Here is a 15,218-nt window from a genome sequence, read left to right as displayed (position 1 = left end):
CTTGTAATAGGCTGAGTCTCTTTTTCGTTTAGAAGTATGTATAGAAGAGAGAATGAAATGAAACTCCAGTTCCACAAATGAATATGGGCTTAATATAAAGATAGCACAAAACAAGAAGAATTGGGGCTGAATATCACATAATTTTCATTGCAGTTTACTTCCTAGCACTTAATCTAGTCAAAATATTTTCCTTCACAACATTGCTACCTTCCGAATTACTCAGACGCTTAACTATATTCTGCCGTCTAAATTTGTATCTGCAAAAAGGCACAGAGCGTATGCATCAAGTTCTATGCAAATGAAAAGAACTCTCTCCAGGATGCTGTAATGGATGTGACACTCTAAGAAGCTCCACATCACCTCATTTAAACTACTCTGGGTTTTCCTTTCCAGGGTTCAGCGGATTCCTACACAAGCAGGCCGTCTGACTCTGATGTCTCTTTGGAAGAGGATCGGGAAGCGATTCGGCAGGAGAGAGAGCAGCAAGCCGCTATCCAGCTTGAGAGAGCAAAGGTGACTGTCTTGTTCCTCTTTGGTTCCAAAGTGGCATGTTGCTCAGCAGGTATCAGCTACTCTTCCCCTGCCTCAGATTTCTCTGGAATAATCATTTTATGATCACCCTGATCAGGTACCACATTGCAAGGTTCCCTGATCCTTTGAACCTAAGAGAGGTTAGTAGCATTCCCAGGGTGCCATTTCCTGAGACACTGACCCTTTGTCCTTTCGTGTTTGATTTGGTGGTGAAAATTATTGGTCATCTTCCAACGTAGACATTGTGGCCAGTAGCAAGCTTGTCACTCCCGATGTTGGCAGAGAGCCTTCTGAGGTCCTGGCTCTCCACCTGGTCTCCATGACATCAGCCTACCTTACAGGCCACACGTGCACTAGTGTTCTGTGGGTCTCCACATTGGTCTCTCTGCTCTTCCTTCTTGGTTTTAATCTGCCTTCCCAGATTCAGTGTGAAGTTCAGAACTTGAACAACTATTAGCATTTCAGCAAAGATGAGCAATAAGAGGCATTGCCAAAATGGACCTTCGCATGCTCCACAGGGAGAGGCCCGCATCGGCATGTCTGCACCCACAGGAGGCAAGAAGGAACAAACTGCATTTTTGAGTGTTAGAACCAGAAGAGTCACTAGAGACCTCCTATTCGGTGTCTTTCCTACCGTTTTTTTTTTTTTAAGCACAGACCCTTTTGTCAAATGAAAGTGTATGCAAATATAAAACAGGGTTCATGTCCGCCTCTCCATGGCAGACTCCTAAGGCACATTGATCCAATCTTTCTAATTTTTGGAAGAAAAACCAAAGCTCAGACCAAGAGAATTCCTTCTCTTTTCTATTTTTCCAGTAAAATCTTTAAAAAAGCAGTAAGAGGAGAATGTTGCAGGTGGTGAGGTGTCTGCCTTTGCTCTGGCACCCGCCGTCTCTGTGCTCGGCTGGCAGAAGGGGTTTTGGGGCAGTGCCTGTGAAGGGACATCAATGAGACTCTTAACTCGGGTCCTTCCTCAACTGTTGCTCCCCTGTCAGTTCCAAGCATGAGTAAGTGAGCCAACAGCAAAGCAACCCAGGACTGCAGGAACCTCATATGCTCATTTGTGGCTGATTTTTGTTTTAGTTTTCTTTCAGAGTCTGTTTTGTGGCCACTGTGGTCACCCAGATGTCACTGGCAACACTATTAGCTTAGGCTGGTGATTTGCTTAGCTGCCGAAAGGCTGTGTCAGCCCAAGAGCACTTTCTGGGGAGGAATTTGTCCAACAAGAGTTTCAGACCCAGCTTTTGCTAGATCGAGAGAAGGTGATGTGTGAGCAGCCCCACCCTTCTTGTCTACCCCTGACTGACCTTTCTTTTCTCTGGCAGGACAACGTATTCTGTTGAGGGAGATTCCACACAATTTAAGATCTGCAGCTATTTGAAAAATATTTATTTTACTCCTCCACTACCTTTTTGTTTAAGACCCAGCACACATTTCCTGTATCCCAAGGGTGGGGATGTCTGTTATCATTTAAAATAACATGAGTTTTATAACTAGAGGACAAAGCAGGCTGCCCTTCCTTGCCTTTCTATCCCTCCTAATACTTTAGGGCATGGTGCTTTGGGTGGTTGGAAGATACCACAGGAGGGGGAAATGGTTGGGCTGCTAGGAATGAATCATTTTCAGAGTCATCTCTGTAGCTTTCTCAATGCTGCCTGGGAATGTGAAACCCATTAGAGATCCCTCTTTGGAAAGTGATTTCCTGTACTGCCTGGTACTGTCAATTATCTTATTGTACTTTTCAATATGAAAAGTCCTCCTCTGTTTTCCTCCTCCATCTTTATCCCGTGGTTCTGTCTCCAGTCCAAACCTGTAGCATTTGCTGTGAAGACGAACGTGAGCTACTGTGGGGCCTTGGACGAGGATGTGCCTGTTCCAAGCACGGCCATCTCCTTTGATGCCAAGGACTTTCTACACATTAAAGAGGTAAATGTAGGACACTCTGCGTCCCTTAACCTGCCACAAGGCCAGAGCCAGGAATCAGCTCTGAGCCAAACTAAATGGAGAGGAGCCTTGAGGAGCTGCCAATATGTTACCTCATTTAATTTGCTGGACTTTCCAAATGCATTCATCCTCACCGAGGTTTAGATGCCTGAGATCATCGCTTGCATTATTCCACATTTAAAACATCGGATCACCATCATCATAGGATGGATTTAAGACAGACCTGTGGTCCTCTGGTCACCTTTTCATCACCTTGCATGACTGCAGAGCCATAGACAGATGGATCCAACTTAGGGAAACATGAGTTTGGTGGCAGGGCACCTACCCATGAGGGACCATTTATAAGGGATGTTGTAATTATAACCATCTGGGCTATAATCCTGTGGACCTTGACCTTGGAACCAACACTAGAGAGTAGAATAATTAAAGTATTAAAGCTAAAAAGAGGGCGGAAGACTTTGGGAAACAGAAAGCTTAAGGAATTGAGCAGTACAAGGAGGACATGAGGCCTCGCAACTCAAAAGGTGGAATAGTGACATCAGAAACTTTCATTTACTCAACCTAGGTATGTTGAAATCCTACTTCATGTCAGACATTGTGCTGGGCACTGGGGAATCCGAGATGAAGGCTGGCTGTCCCCGCTGCCAGGGAGCTCCAGGTCTGGTAGAAGAGAATGGCAAGTACTTAGCTTCTGCGTGGGATCACAAGTTCTATTACAGTCAAATTGAATGGGTGTTGTAGGAGCCCAAAGAAAGAGCAGGAGGGACCACCTGGCTGGAGAGGAGGAGGATCGGGGGCCAGAAAACTCTACAGAAGTGGCGAAGCCTGAGGGATTCAGGCTGGATGGAGGGTGAGGGTGGCATGAGGTGGAAGGGACAGCCAGGAGCAATGCAGCATGGCTAGAAGGAGGTAAGTAGGGAGTGGTCCAGGGGATGGGCCAAGTCAGAGAAACAGGGGCCTGATAAAAAAAGAACATCTTAGGCCATGGCAAGAATCCTAGACTTTATCATCAGGCCGTGGGCTGGAGAGGAATTTTAAATGAAGGACAGATGGACCAGCCTTGTATCTTAGCATGACGACTCTGATGGTTGAGGGAGTATTGCAAAGGCTGGGGAGATGTGGTGAGGCTAGACAGTGGCTGTGGCAGAGAGGATGGAGAGAGGGAGCAGCTTTGAGAGAGGGTTAAGGGGCAAATAGAGAGGATTGGGAGATTTCACATAGGCAAGGGACATTGGAGAAAGTGAGACAGAGATAAGTGAAGGATGGAGGCCCGTTTTTCCAGCTTACTTGAAAGGGTAGAAGGTGGTGTCAGCTGTCAAAATAAAGAAGGCAGAGAGGGGAGAAGACTTGTTGCAGGGGTGATCGTGGTTACAAATTTGCTTTCAAGTACATTGTGTCTGGGGCTCTGTGAAACTCCCATGAAGATACTTAATAGGCCTTTACCCACATAATCTGGAGGCCAGAGGAGAGGAATTGCAATTTGTTCTTCCTAAATGTTTTGAGTTGAAAAGGAGAATGGGTGCTAGTCAGGAGAAGATAGCATAGAGTTGAGGGACTGTTTTAAAAATTTACTTTCCTTTTTTTGTTTTTAGGATGGGAAAGATTTAAGCATGCTTTCCCTGCTGAGATGATGAACCCAGTGAAATATATTGAAAGGAAAAGTCATAGCTGACAGAGTGAGGGGCTGGAGGAGAGGAAAGGAGATGGCATCTGGAAGATGGGCACAAGAATTAGGATGAGTCAGGAGGAAAGTCTCGCCTTCCTTGAACTTCCTGTTCTGCACAGAATTTTCTGATGGGGTTGGGAGCCTACAGTGGAGGACGTTCCTACTTGATGGTCTCTATTGGCTCTGCTAGGGAGGAGGCATTGGAAATTGAACCTTAGGAAAAGGAGACTGTAAAGGTAGGACAGTAAAGTGAAACCCGAGACTGGAGGAGCCTGAGGAATGCGATCACGTAATGTCACTGAGACACCCGCTCTTACTTCCCAGTCTAACACAAGATGTGCATGGTAAATATATAACAATTTTTGAAATCATTGTCTTGGAAACTCTGCATTCTACAATGCGTTAGTGACATCAAGACATATATATATTTTTAAGATTTTACTTATTTGATACCAAGTAGGTCAAACATCTGGATGTCTACAGATGTCTCACTGTCTTTGCATTGTGCCCATGTGACCTGGGTGAGGTTCTACATTTGTTTAGTCACTCATTTACGACAGAGTTCTTGAGCACTTAGTATGTGCTAGGCCTTGGTAGATGTTGTCTGACAGCTATAAACAAAGCAGACAGAGTCCTTTCCCTCATGGACTTAAATTCTAGTGGCAAGACAGATAATATGAACAAATAATTCCAAACTGTGACTTCTTGGGGAAAAAATGAAGCAGATGCTGAAATTTTTTAAATATAGGCATGAAGGAGTTATATGCTTTTAAATATAGGGGTGATCAGAGAAGGCCTTTCTGAGATGTGACCTTTAAGTAGGGACCTGAAGGATCAGGAGGAGCCACCCTTAAAAAGAGCAAGGGATGTCTTCTAGGGAGTGGAAACAGCATGTACAAAGGCCCTGAGGTAGAAAAATAGCCTGGCACAATTAATTAACTGGAAGAAGACCATATGGCTGGAATGAGTGAGCCAGGGACCTAGTAGGAGGAGACAGAGTTGTAGAAGTAAGCAGGGTACAGGTCAAGTAGGACCTTAAGGTGATGGCAAGACTTAGATTTTATTCTAAATGTAATAAGAAGCTGCTGAAGACTTTAAAAGCAGAGGAGTGGGATGAATTTATTTTTTTTTAAAGCCTACTCTGTTGTGGAGACAATGAATTGGAGTGGGATAAGTATGGAATCAGGAAGACCAATAGAACCATTCTAGGTGAGAGATAATGGGATTGAGCCAGCATGGTGGCAGTGAGATGGAGAGAAGTAGGCAAATTTGAGATATATTGTGGAAATTCAGTGAAGAGCGCTGGTGATGTACTAGGTGTAGGAACTAAGATTGGGGGAGAAATCAAGGATGATTAGGGAAATTGAGGTTTAAAAATTGAGCAACTGGGATGGAGATGACTAGGGTCAGGAGAGGACAGATAGGGAGGAAGGTTAGGGAGTGGACATCTCAAAGGAGATATGAAGTAGGAAGTTAGACAGAAGAATCTGGAGCTCAGAGGAAAGGGTTGGGCCAAAATAAAAATTTGGATCATTAGTTTATATGTGGCATTTAAAGTCGTGGTAATGAAAGAAGTCACCTAAAGAGAGAGTATGGGAAGGAGAGAAGGCAGCCCTGGATCAAACCCAAAGGAATTCCATCCTGTAGAGGAGGGTACATGAAAAGATGAAACAAGTAAGGAAACTGAACAGGAGAAGCCTGAGATATAAGAGGAAAATCAGGACAGAGCAATGAATGGACATCGAGAGATAAGGGTGTGCCCAAAGAGAGGAGGCAGTCAGCTGCAGTGAATGTTGTGACCTGTCACCTAAGATGAGGACTGAGGAATGCATGTTGGTTGGGTTAGCAACATGGTGGTCAGCAGCATGGAAGTCATTGGGACCGTTGTGTGGAATTGTGGAGATGGAAGCCAAATGATGTGGGGTGAGGAGATGGGGTGTTGGGAAGTATATTTAGCAAATGTAGACCATGCTTTCAAGGAAGTTGACACTGACCAGGTGGTAGACTGAGGAGAGTATGAAGTCAAAGAGGTTTTCTTTCAAGATGGGAGGTGTTGGAGCACCTGTACATGCTGATATTAACAAACTGTGAGAGACGGAGAGATTGATGGGAAAGGAGAGAGAGGCAGAGGAGTAAAGTTTCTGAGTAGGCAAGAAGGGTGGGTCCAGACCTCGAGTGGAGGGGCAAACCTTTGATAGGAAGCAGGACACTTATTCATTTTAACCTGCAGGAAAAAGATGAGTGCAGGCATGGACAGGCCAGAGCCTTGGAAACGGGAAGCTCAGGAAGCATCGACTTGATGGCTTCCACTTTCTCAATGGTGTATAGAGTGAGGATACCCACATTTGCCTAGAAGACAAGGACCCTAAACCTGAAACATGTACCCCAGCATCTGAATCTAAGTTGATTTTGTCTCACCATTCCCATCAAAAATGACCGAACCGGGGATGGCCTGGTGGCATAGTGGTTAAGTTCACATGGTCCACTTCAGTGGCCCGGTGTTTGCAGATTCAGAGCCCTGGCATGGACCTAGCCACGCTGTGGTCGCATCCCACATCAAACAGAGGAAGATTGGCACAGATGTTAGCTCAGAGATAATCTTCCTCAAGCAAAAAGAGGAAGATAGGCAACAGATATTGGCTCAGGGCCAGTCTTCCTCACTCACACACACACACACACACACACATAAAATGACCAAACCATATTCAGTGGTTCCTACCACCCATCCTTTCCAAGGAGAAGCAGTGCTGTAAAAGGTAAGAGAAGTTCTCACATGTTCCATGCGCACTCGCTCACACCAACATTCCAACCTTACTGTACTTAATGGTTTCCTCCATTCCATCAATATTGCCAATTTGTCCTGTGGGTTGCTTTTTGATCTCTATGCTCCCTGATCAGCGACTTTCTCTTCAGTCTGGCAGTTTGATGTGTGGAATTGAGCTGGTAATCCTGTGTGGATTAGAGCCACTTGTTTTCAGATCTTGAAATACCAGATAAGAAAACATCTTAGAAAGAGAAAGCACTAATCATTTTAGGGAAATCAAAATGAGAAGGATTGGAACCAACGCTAAGGTGACCTTGCCAGAAAGCTGGCACATGTTCCTGGAGCATCCACACAAATGAACACGTTTCTATAACCAAGTTGTAGCCTTTCCTCTTGTCCATCACCTAGAGGACCATCCATTATGAACTGTTTTAAGTACTTTCTCAGTAGTGAAAAGCTTAAACGCCTAGAAAAGCTACAGCTCTTCTTATCACATACATCAAGTGATGAGCGCATTAAGCTCTTGAATGTACATAAAAACTTTCTCCCAAGCAGCTCAAAGAACTTTCATTTACATTGAGTCAGATTCTCACTGCTTTAGCTGTTTCCTAGAACCAAGTTAAAATATTGAGAAGTTTCATTGAACATTTCAGGAAGCCCTTTAAGGTCACTTGGGTATCGTTTAAAAAATTAGTGTTCCAGTGGGCTAAGTTAATTTCAGGAAATAACTTAAGCCCTAGGAAACTATGACTCATAGTCTGTTTTGTCCCCACCACAGTAAAATTTAAACTCCAGACATACGCACCAAAGATTCTAAAAGGGTCCCCTTGCCTTTGTTAATTCCAAAATAAACAGGCCTGTTATTTCAGGCCTGTTGTCCTGAAACAAAAGATGGGAAAATGGGAGAAACCAAGACCTAGATTGTTCAAGATTTTATGTTGTCGACTCACATCTCTTCAGTGCAGTCTCATACTACATGCCGTGCGTGCCTTGTGTAGCAGCAGCTGTGTGTTTAATAAAAGCCAAATCCCTAAACCGTGTCCTTTTGCTTTTGAGTGTGAGGCTGTTACTCAGAATTACTCAAAGTTCTGCAGAATTTTATGCTGCAATGATTCAACGAAACCATCCATTCCTCCTCCGCAATGTGTCAGTGTCACATATACAGATAAATCCACTTTCCTCTGAGCTAAGCAAAGTGTACTACGTACAATTGTGACATTTCCAAAAAAATAGGTACTTTTTGGATCAAAGAGAGAGAGTTATCTTGTGCAACACTGATAAAGACAATAAAGGAAGTTTTTGGAATCATCTCTGGAGGATGTAAACAGAAGACTGATATCTGCTTTCTAGAAATCCCCTAGCTGAACCCTTCCAGGAGGCAGGTGGCTTGGATTAAATGTGCCTTCTTCCCTAGGATTCAGCAAACCTGTAAATACAAATGCAGTTTTGCTGACCTATTGAATAGGAACATGTTCACAGAGACTCTGTCCGTGTTGCCTAAAGCCTTTGTGTGGGTTTCTTTCCCGAGTTTGCATGTTGTGGAACTTTATTTAAATGGAAATCCCGTGTTCCCTTTGGGCTTCAGGCTATTTGGAGATTATTTCAAAAATCACACCTATATAAAATACTTAGCCCTGTAAGAGTAGGCTTCTTTTTCTTCAGTAGTAAGATAGACCTTAATTTGCAAGCCTATATTTGGAAGATTTCAATTCTTTCCCAATGAGAGTAGATTACTGACAGTCCTGTGGAATTTTTACCTGAAAGCTTTTGACAAATGACAGACTACTGAATGTCTTTCATCTCAGATTTGTCTCTCTTGTCTTCTACAGTTCCAGTTACACTGATGCATGTTTATCCTTACAAAATCCACTCCTTAAAAATTGGCTAGGGCTTCTTGACAAGGACCAAAGGAATCCAAAGGTTAGGACCTGACTTTATAGTCCAGGGATTGGCAAACTATGGCCTAGAGGCCAGATCCAGCCTGCTGCCTTTTTTGTAAAGAAAACGTTTATTGAAACACAGCCGTGCTCACTTGTTCACGTGTTGTCTGTAGCGGCTTTTGCACTATGACAGCAGATTCAAGTGGTTGCAACTGAGACCATATGGCCTGTGAGGCCTAAAATATTTACTATCTTGGCCTTTAGATGAAAAGTTTGCAGACCTCTGCTTTAGTCTATGGACCCGACAGATATAAATAATACAGTGTAATATAAGATAAATAGTATTTATACATATAGTATAGTATAATATTATATAAGATAAATAGTGTTTCATTTGTCTGGTCCCCTGAAATTAATTAATGGAATGGGAAGATAAGTGAATTACTATTGATAGCAGTTTTATTTCTGCATTCCAGAAATATAACAATGACTGGTGGATAGGAAGACTGGTGAAAGAAGGTTGTGAGATTGGTTTCATCCCGAGTCCGCTTAGATTGGAGAACATACGGATACAGCAAGAACAAAAAAGAGGACGTTTTCACGGCGGGTAAGCCTCCTTCCTTTATGTAAACTTTTTTTGGGGGGTTGGGGGAAGAAAATTAGGTGATATTTTCCAGTTTGCTTGTTGGGTTAAAAATGTATGCTTTTAAAGTGAAAGATACTTTCCTGTGTACGAGGTGTTTCTGAAATTGACACATAGGGGAACCTCTTAAACAGTGATAGGAGACTACAAAAGTACAGTTAGCTCCACTTTTTTTTTTGCTGAGGAAGATTTACCATGAGCTAACATTTGTGCCAATCTTCCTCTATTTTGTATGTGGGTCACCACCTCAGCATGGCCTCTGCCGAGTGGTATAGGTCCATGCCTGGGACCAAACCTGGGCTGCTGAAGCGGAGCAGGCCAAATACAACCGCTAGGCCATGGAGCCAGCTCCAGCTCTGCTTTTAATTATCAGTCTTTTGTAGTATATAACATGCCTGTAATACTATTAATTGTTAATCCCTCTTGTTGTCTCTTCTCTAGACTTTTTGTCTCTCTTGCTATTCCTTAAATGCATCAGGAACACATGTTCCTGCCTCAGGGACTTTGCACTTGCTATTTCTTCTTGCTGGAACCCTTTTCTTCACGTTTCCACCAGCTCACTCCTTCATCTGCTTCAGATCTTTGTTAAATATCACTTTCTCAATGACCACCTTTCCTGCCACCGTGTTTAAAATTGTCCCCACTTTCCTTTCCTTCCTTCCTTCTCACTCCTGACTTAGTTTTCTCTGTTGCACTTGCTACTATCAGAAATACTATATATTTCCCTATTCATCTGTTTGATACTGCTATCTCCTACTAGAATCTGTCTTTATAAGGGTAGGGATTTTGTCTTTTTTGCCCCCTACTGTCATATTCCTAGTTTTTAGAACAGTGGATACTCAATAAATAGTTGTTCAATGAAATAATAAATGAATTTTTATCATCATTTCTGAGGTTATTTTACTATTATTATTATTATTCCATAGCATTATTATATACTTTTGAACTAAAAGCTTACTTTGTGGCAAGTGCAAGAGTAAAAGCAAGATCTCATAGACCTGATCTGATTTTCTCTTTATACCAACTCTGTGAGGTGTAGCTATAGATATGGAATCTAAGGCTCAAAGACGTGATATGATGTGCCAAAGTCCCACAGCTGGTAAGCAGCAAAGCCAAGATGAGAAACCAGATTGTGCTGACTCTAGGGACCATACTGTTAAGCACCAAACAGGAGAAACAGTGGAGAAGTAGGACCGTCGGGTCCCCAGGGCCGCTGTGGGCTCTCAGGAAGCTTCCAAAACCACATGAGAAGACCAACGGAATAATCTTCCATTCTGGGAAAATTATTATTATACAAATAATATTATTTGTGACCAAATCTTTACTGTCTGTTTTTAATTCTGACCCTCACATAATCACTTTTAAGAAGAAACTCATCTTCTGGGTCTTACTGCTTGTTTTGAGCTATGTTTGACATCTGACTGGTGCATCAGTGACTGGTGTTAGCTAAGCGTGCAGTTCACAAGAATATGCCTGTCAGTGATTCTCTTGTCTGATTTCTTCATTGAATAACTTGGAGAGAGACTTTTGCAATGCATTTCCATGCCCTACTTAGTTCCCCATTTTCTCTGAGAAATGAAGTCTAAGAAAACATTTGGATAGATTCTTGAAGTTCTTCTTTATAGCAGGATTTAGTGTGTTTTGAATTATTAGTAGGATTAAGGCCAAAGAAAGCTTTGTACTCTCAAGTTCTATTTTCAAGGAATCCGGAGAATGAATCTTAAGTTCCTTTTCTATATCCTAGGAAATCCAGTGGGAATTCTTCTTCAAGTCTTGGAGAAATGGTATCAGGGACATTTCGAGCAACACCCACATCAACAGGTGAGGGTTTTAGGGGAACTCCTCTTAATGGAATGTATTCCGTTTTAGTATCTGAACATACATGAAAGTATTTTTACTAATTTGGAAACAGTTTAAAGGGTTGATTTAAAGATTCTTCTACATAGTATTTCATTGCTTATTTGCTTTTGATAGTAATTTGATTAGATTTAAAGGGTACTTGCGATACTAAAAATTCTGATTATTATAATCTAATTTTGAAAAATCTTATTTTACCCCCCAGAGGCAGTAACTGTCCATTGTGTAAACCAATCTGAAGCAAGTTCAGTATTTTACCCCAGAACCCAACAGACTTTAAGGTGGTGAGGGCCAATTAAAAAGAAACAAAAAGTTATAGACTCTCAAGAAAATGCTCTATTCTAGTCTCCATGGGAAACTTTAGGATATGTTGGTACAGCCTGGGCTGTGGATATTGGCAGGGTTGAAACAGAGAATGAGGTTGGACCCAGATGACCTCATTTCTATCTGGACAGCATACAACTGAGCCCTGGAATTAATGGTAATGAAGGGACGGTGGTGGCCCCATGGGGAGTTATTGTGCATTTGGAAATTATGGAGGTATTCAAGAAGGAATTTTTCTTCCACCGCACTCCCTGATTCCTATAGGCTGATTTCATCCCGGCCCCGAATTGATGCTGTGTTAGGGCATACAGTATTACCAATTCAGAATGATAAGTCCAAGGTCAGTCCTGGCCAACCATAACTACAGAAAACTGGATTGGTTCTGGAGCAGTTCTGAGTATCTGGGTCCTTGTTCATGTGAATCCTTCCTGATCTCTGGGGCTCCTGACCAAACTAGGTCTCTGGGTTGCCCCCCAAATGGACCCGACTTGCATGGATGGCCACAAAACCACTTTAATCAGATACTGAGTATATTTTACCTCATCCCCACTTATTGGACATTCAGGTCATTGCAGCTTTTAAAGATTACAAACAAGAAAGAATAGGAATAACTGGTTATAAACTTATTGGAAATTAAGAACAACATATTAGGAAAAATTTGTCAATATCCTGGAAAGTAGGCGAAAAGACTTAAGAATACACAAAAGACTGCAAAATTTTCTCATTGTTCACCAAAAGTACAAATCCAAAAATAACTAGTGATTGAGGTGATGATCATTTTTACCCAGGTTGTTAGTCTAAGTTTCCTTTTGTCAAATTTTGTCTGTCCGAGTTGTTCTCAGCCACACTGTACGCTATGTCCAGCAGGGGAACAACCCATGGCCCATGACTGGCCCAGAACTTCCAATGTTGTTATGAAGTCCTCCCCCCCAACATGAAATCAGAATATAAGGTCATTCGTACAGGGAGGGAGTCGTCTGTTTTTTCATTTGTCTTCAAAATTGGCCTTCCCAGAATAAAATAATAGATTAGCGCCCTGCAGAGTGGGTGATAGTGGAATGATGAGAATCACAGGGACAAATTGGTCCATTCTTCCATCTTTTAAAATCATGTACTATCATTTACAGAGATTACATATTTTGATATGGCTCTCATTGTTGTCTTTTAGCAAAACAGAAGCAAAAAGTGGTAAGTTGTGTTTCCTTTTTAAATCTACTGTGAAGGTTCTTATCCATATGTGCTTGCAATGCTCCATTTCAGTGACAAATGGTTATCAAATAAGGGATGAGCCTCCTGGTGGGGACCTGTAGTAATCATTTCTCGTTTGACCAGAAAATTATGAATGTTGTGGCTGTTGAAGAGGTCTGCTTATGCTTACCTTGTCACACGTGTCCAATCATCTTTTTCAGACGGAGCACATTCCTCCTTATGACGTTGTGCCATCCATGCGTCCGGTGGTGTTAGTGGGGCCGTCACTGAAGGGTTATGAGGTACAATTATCAGTTTGTTACACTTCAGTTCTTGATCAAGAACCCAGGAGACAGCCATTTGGAGCTTGCTCCTCCAGGGTCTGCCCACATATAGGTACCAATGGAAGCCAATTCTCACCGTGTGAAGGCGGGTGGTGCACTGTGGGGCTTACGTGACTGTTGCTTTTTCTTCCCTCTCGGGCACGCTCCTCATCTTTTATGTATTACATTGTTTAGAAATAGCTCCCTCAAAACATTTGTAATGGAAAGTTCTGGTCAAAGCTTTGCTCTGCATTAAATTCAAAGAAAAAGACTTTGTCTCAACCGTTCCCATTATTATTATAAATAATAGAGTATAAACAGCACAAGGGAATGTATGAGCAATCTGCCAGCATACCCAAACCCTCAAAGCACCAAAAAAATCTCACCTTGCTGGGTGCTCAAGACAATGGCAAATTCCACCACATATTTCTCTGCTTACTTATTGTAAAGGACATATAGAAGGAAAAAAAAAACTTCACTAAAAATATTAGTGAACTTCTTCAGAGATTAACTAAACAATACCAAGTAAGATGGAAAACAGTGAAGACTTAGATGTATTACATTTCAGATGTTGCCATTATGACTTTGTGCTGGTATAGATAAGAATAGGTGGGAGGGGACATTAAAACATAAAGGTGGGCAGCCTCCAGGGCACTGTTCCCGCTGAGCTAGGACAATGTCTGGCACAGAGCAGGCACTCAGTACACATTCGTTGAATGAATGAATGAGTCCCTTTGAGGCAGGTCTAAGAATCCCATGTCCTGCCGGGCCCCTCTCAGTGGGGAGTGTCAAAGGAACGAGCAGGAGAGTGGTCTACAGAAATCTAGACCTGGGCAGGAGGCTCTCCACCAACACACGCAGACCAGCAGGATGGCTGAGCCCAGGGCTGGCCTCAGGGCCTCTAGCTGCTCCTCACAGGAGGCAAGCACCCCTTAGGCATGCCAAGGACAGGCAGCACTTGTGCACAAAGCCAGCCTATGTGGTCTCCTGGAGGCAGTTCTGTCCCCCGATAAGGGAAGGGGATTTGCCTTGGGTCTGGTGAACACTGCTGGTTTGTTTCTCAACACCCTGAAAGAGAACCAAGGGAGAAGATTTAGAAACTGCAGGTGGTTCAGCATGAAAACCGCCGTCCGCAATAACCTACCCCTCGGAGGCCACTGGCTGTGATAAGGTCTCTCCTCAGGCATGCTGCCCCTCCCCTCCACCTCTCTCACTTTTGACTTCTCTCTCTCTTTCTCTCTCTGTGTTTGCCTCATTCTTTTTTCCTCACCTCTGCGAAGGTAACAGACATGATGCAGAAAGCCCTCTTTGATTTCCTGAAGCACAGGTTTGATGGGAGGTGAGACTTACAGATGTTTTTGTATTTTTATTTTCTTTCAACTGAACATGTATGATATATTGACTTGTGGATCTGTGTTTCCAGCAATTGCAGAAGTTCTCTAATTAAAAGTTAACTCAGTATTCAGGGCAGAACATGCTGAGAGGGCTCTGCCAATATAGCATTGAATCCCCAAGGGAAAAAGGACCTTGAGAAGAAAAGGAATGCATTTGTTTTATTTAAATGTATGTGTTTGTCTTTATTTTCTCACGTGGTAGTAGATTCATACCAACTTATTTTTATGAAAAATTTGATTAAAACATAGAACATTTCTGATAAATATGGTGGCTCACTGGTCAAGTTAGGTAATATCATTTGGGAATTGTGCATGCGTGTGTACACGTGTGTGTGTGTGTGTGTCATATGAAGTCATGAATATAAAGGACTGAACTTCCTGAAAAGAAGAGTACCGCAAGAAGTGTTTTAGGGGCTGGCCTGGTGGTTGAGTGGTTAAGTTTGCGCACTCTGCTTCAGCAGCCCAGGGTTTCACTGGTTCGTATCCTGGGCACGGACATGGCACCGCTTGTCAGGCCATGCTGAGGCGGTGTCCCACGTAGCACAACCAGAGGCACTCACAGCTTGAGTATGCAACTATGTACTGGGGGTTTTGGGGAGAAGAAGAAGAAGAAGGAAAAAAAAAAGAAGATTGGCAACAGATGTTAGCACAGGTGCCAATCTTTAAAAAAAAAAAAAAGAAGTGTTTTCATCATAAGCCTCCCA

The 15,218-nt window shown here is 42.7% G+C and overlaps 1 protein-coding gene across 1 annotated transcript in view; it reads left to right on the top strand.

The window, feature by feature from the left end:
- CACNB4 (calcium voltage-gated channel auxiliary subunit beta 4) overlaps positions 1 to 15,218 on the top strand; it is a 236,232-nt gene that overhangs the window by 187,261 nt on the left and 33,753 nt on the right. Inside the window, exons 3-9 of the mRNA XM_046657675.1 lie at positions 394 to 513; positions 2,335 to 2,457; positions 9,262 to 9,392; positions 11,173 to 11,249; positions 12,778 to 12,797; positions 13,019 to 13,099; positions 14,401 to 14,459. Coding sequence (XP_046513631.1) covers positions 394 to 513; positions 2,335 to 2,457; positions 9,262 to 9,392; positions 11,173 to 11,249; positions 12,778 to 12,797; positions 13,019 to 13,099; positions 14,401 to 14,459 — 611 coding nt within the window. The remainder of the gene's footprint in view (positions 1 to 393; positions 514 to 2,334; positions 2,458 to 9,261; positions 9,393 to 11,172; positions 11,250 to 12,777; positions 12,798 to 13,018; positions 13,100 to 14,400; positions 14,460 to 15,218) is intronic.

The sequence above is a fragment of the Equus quagga genome, chromosome 4, assembly GCF_021613505.1.
Source record: "Equus quagga isolate Etosha38 chromosome 4, UCLA_HA_Equagga_1.0, whole genome shotgun sequence".
Lineage (NCBI taxonomy): Eukaryota > Metazoa > Chordata > Mammalia > Perissodactyla > Equidae > Equus > Equus quagga.
This window is presented reverse-complemented; position numbering and strand designations above follow the sequence as displayed.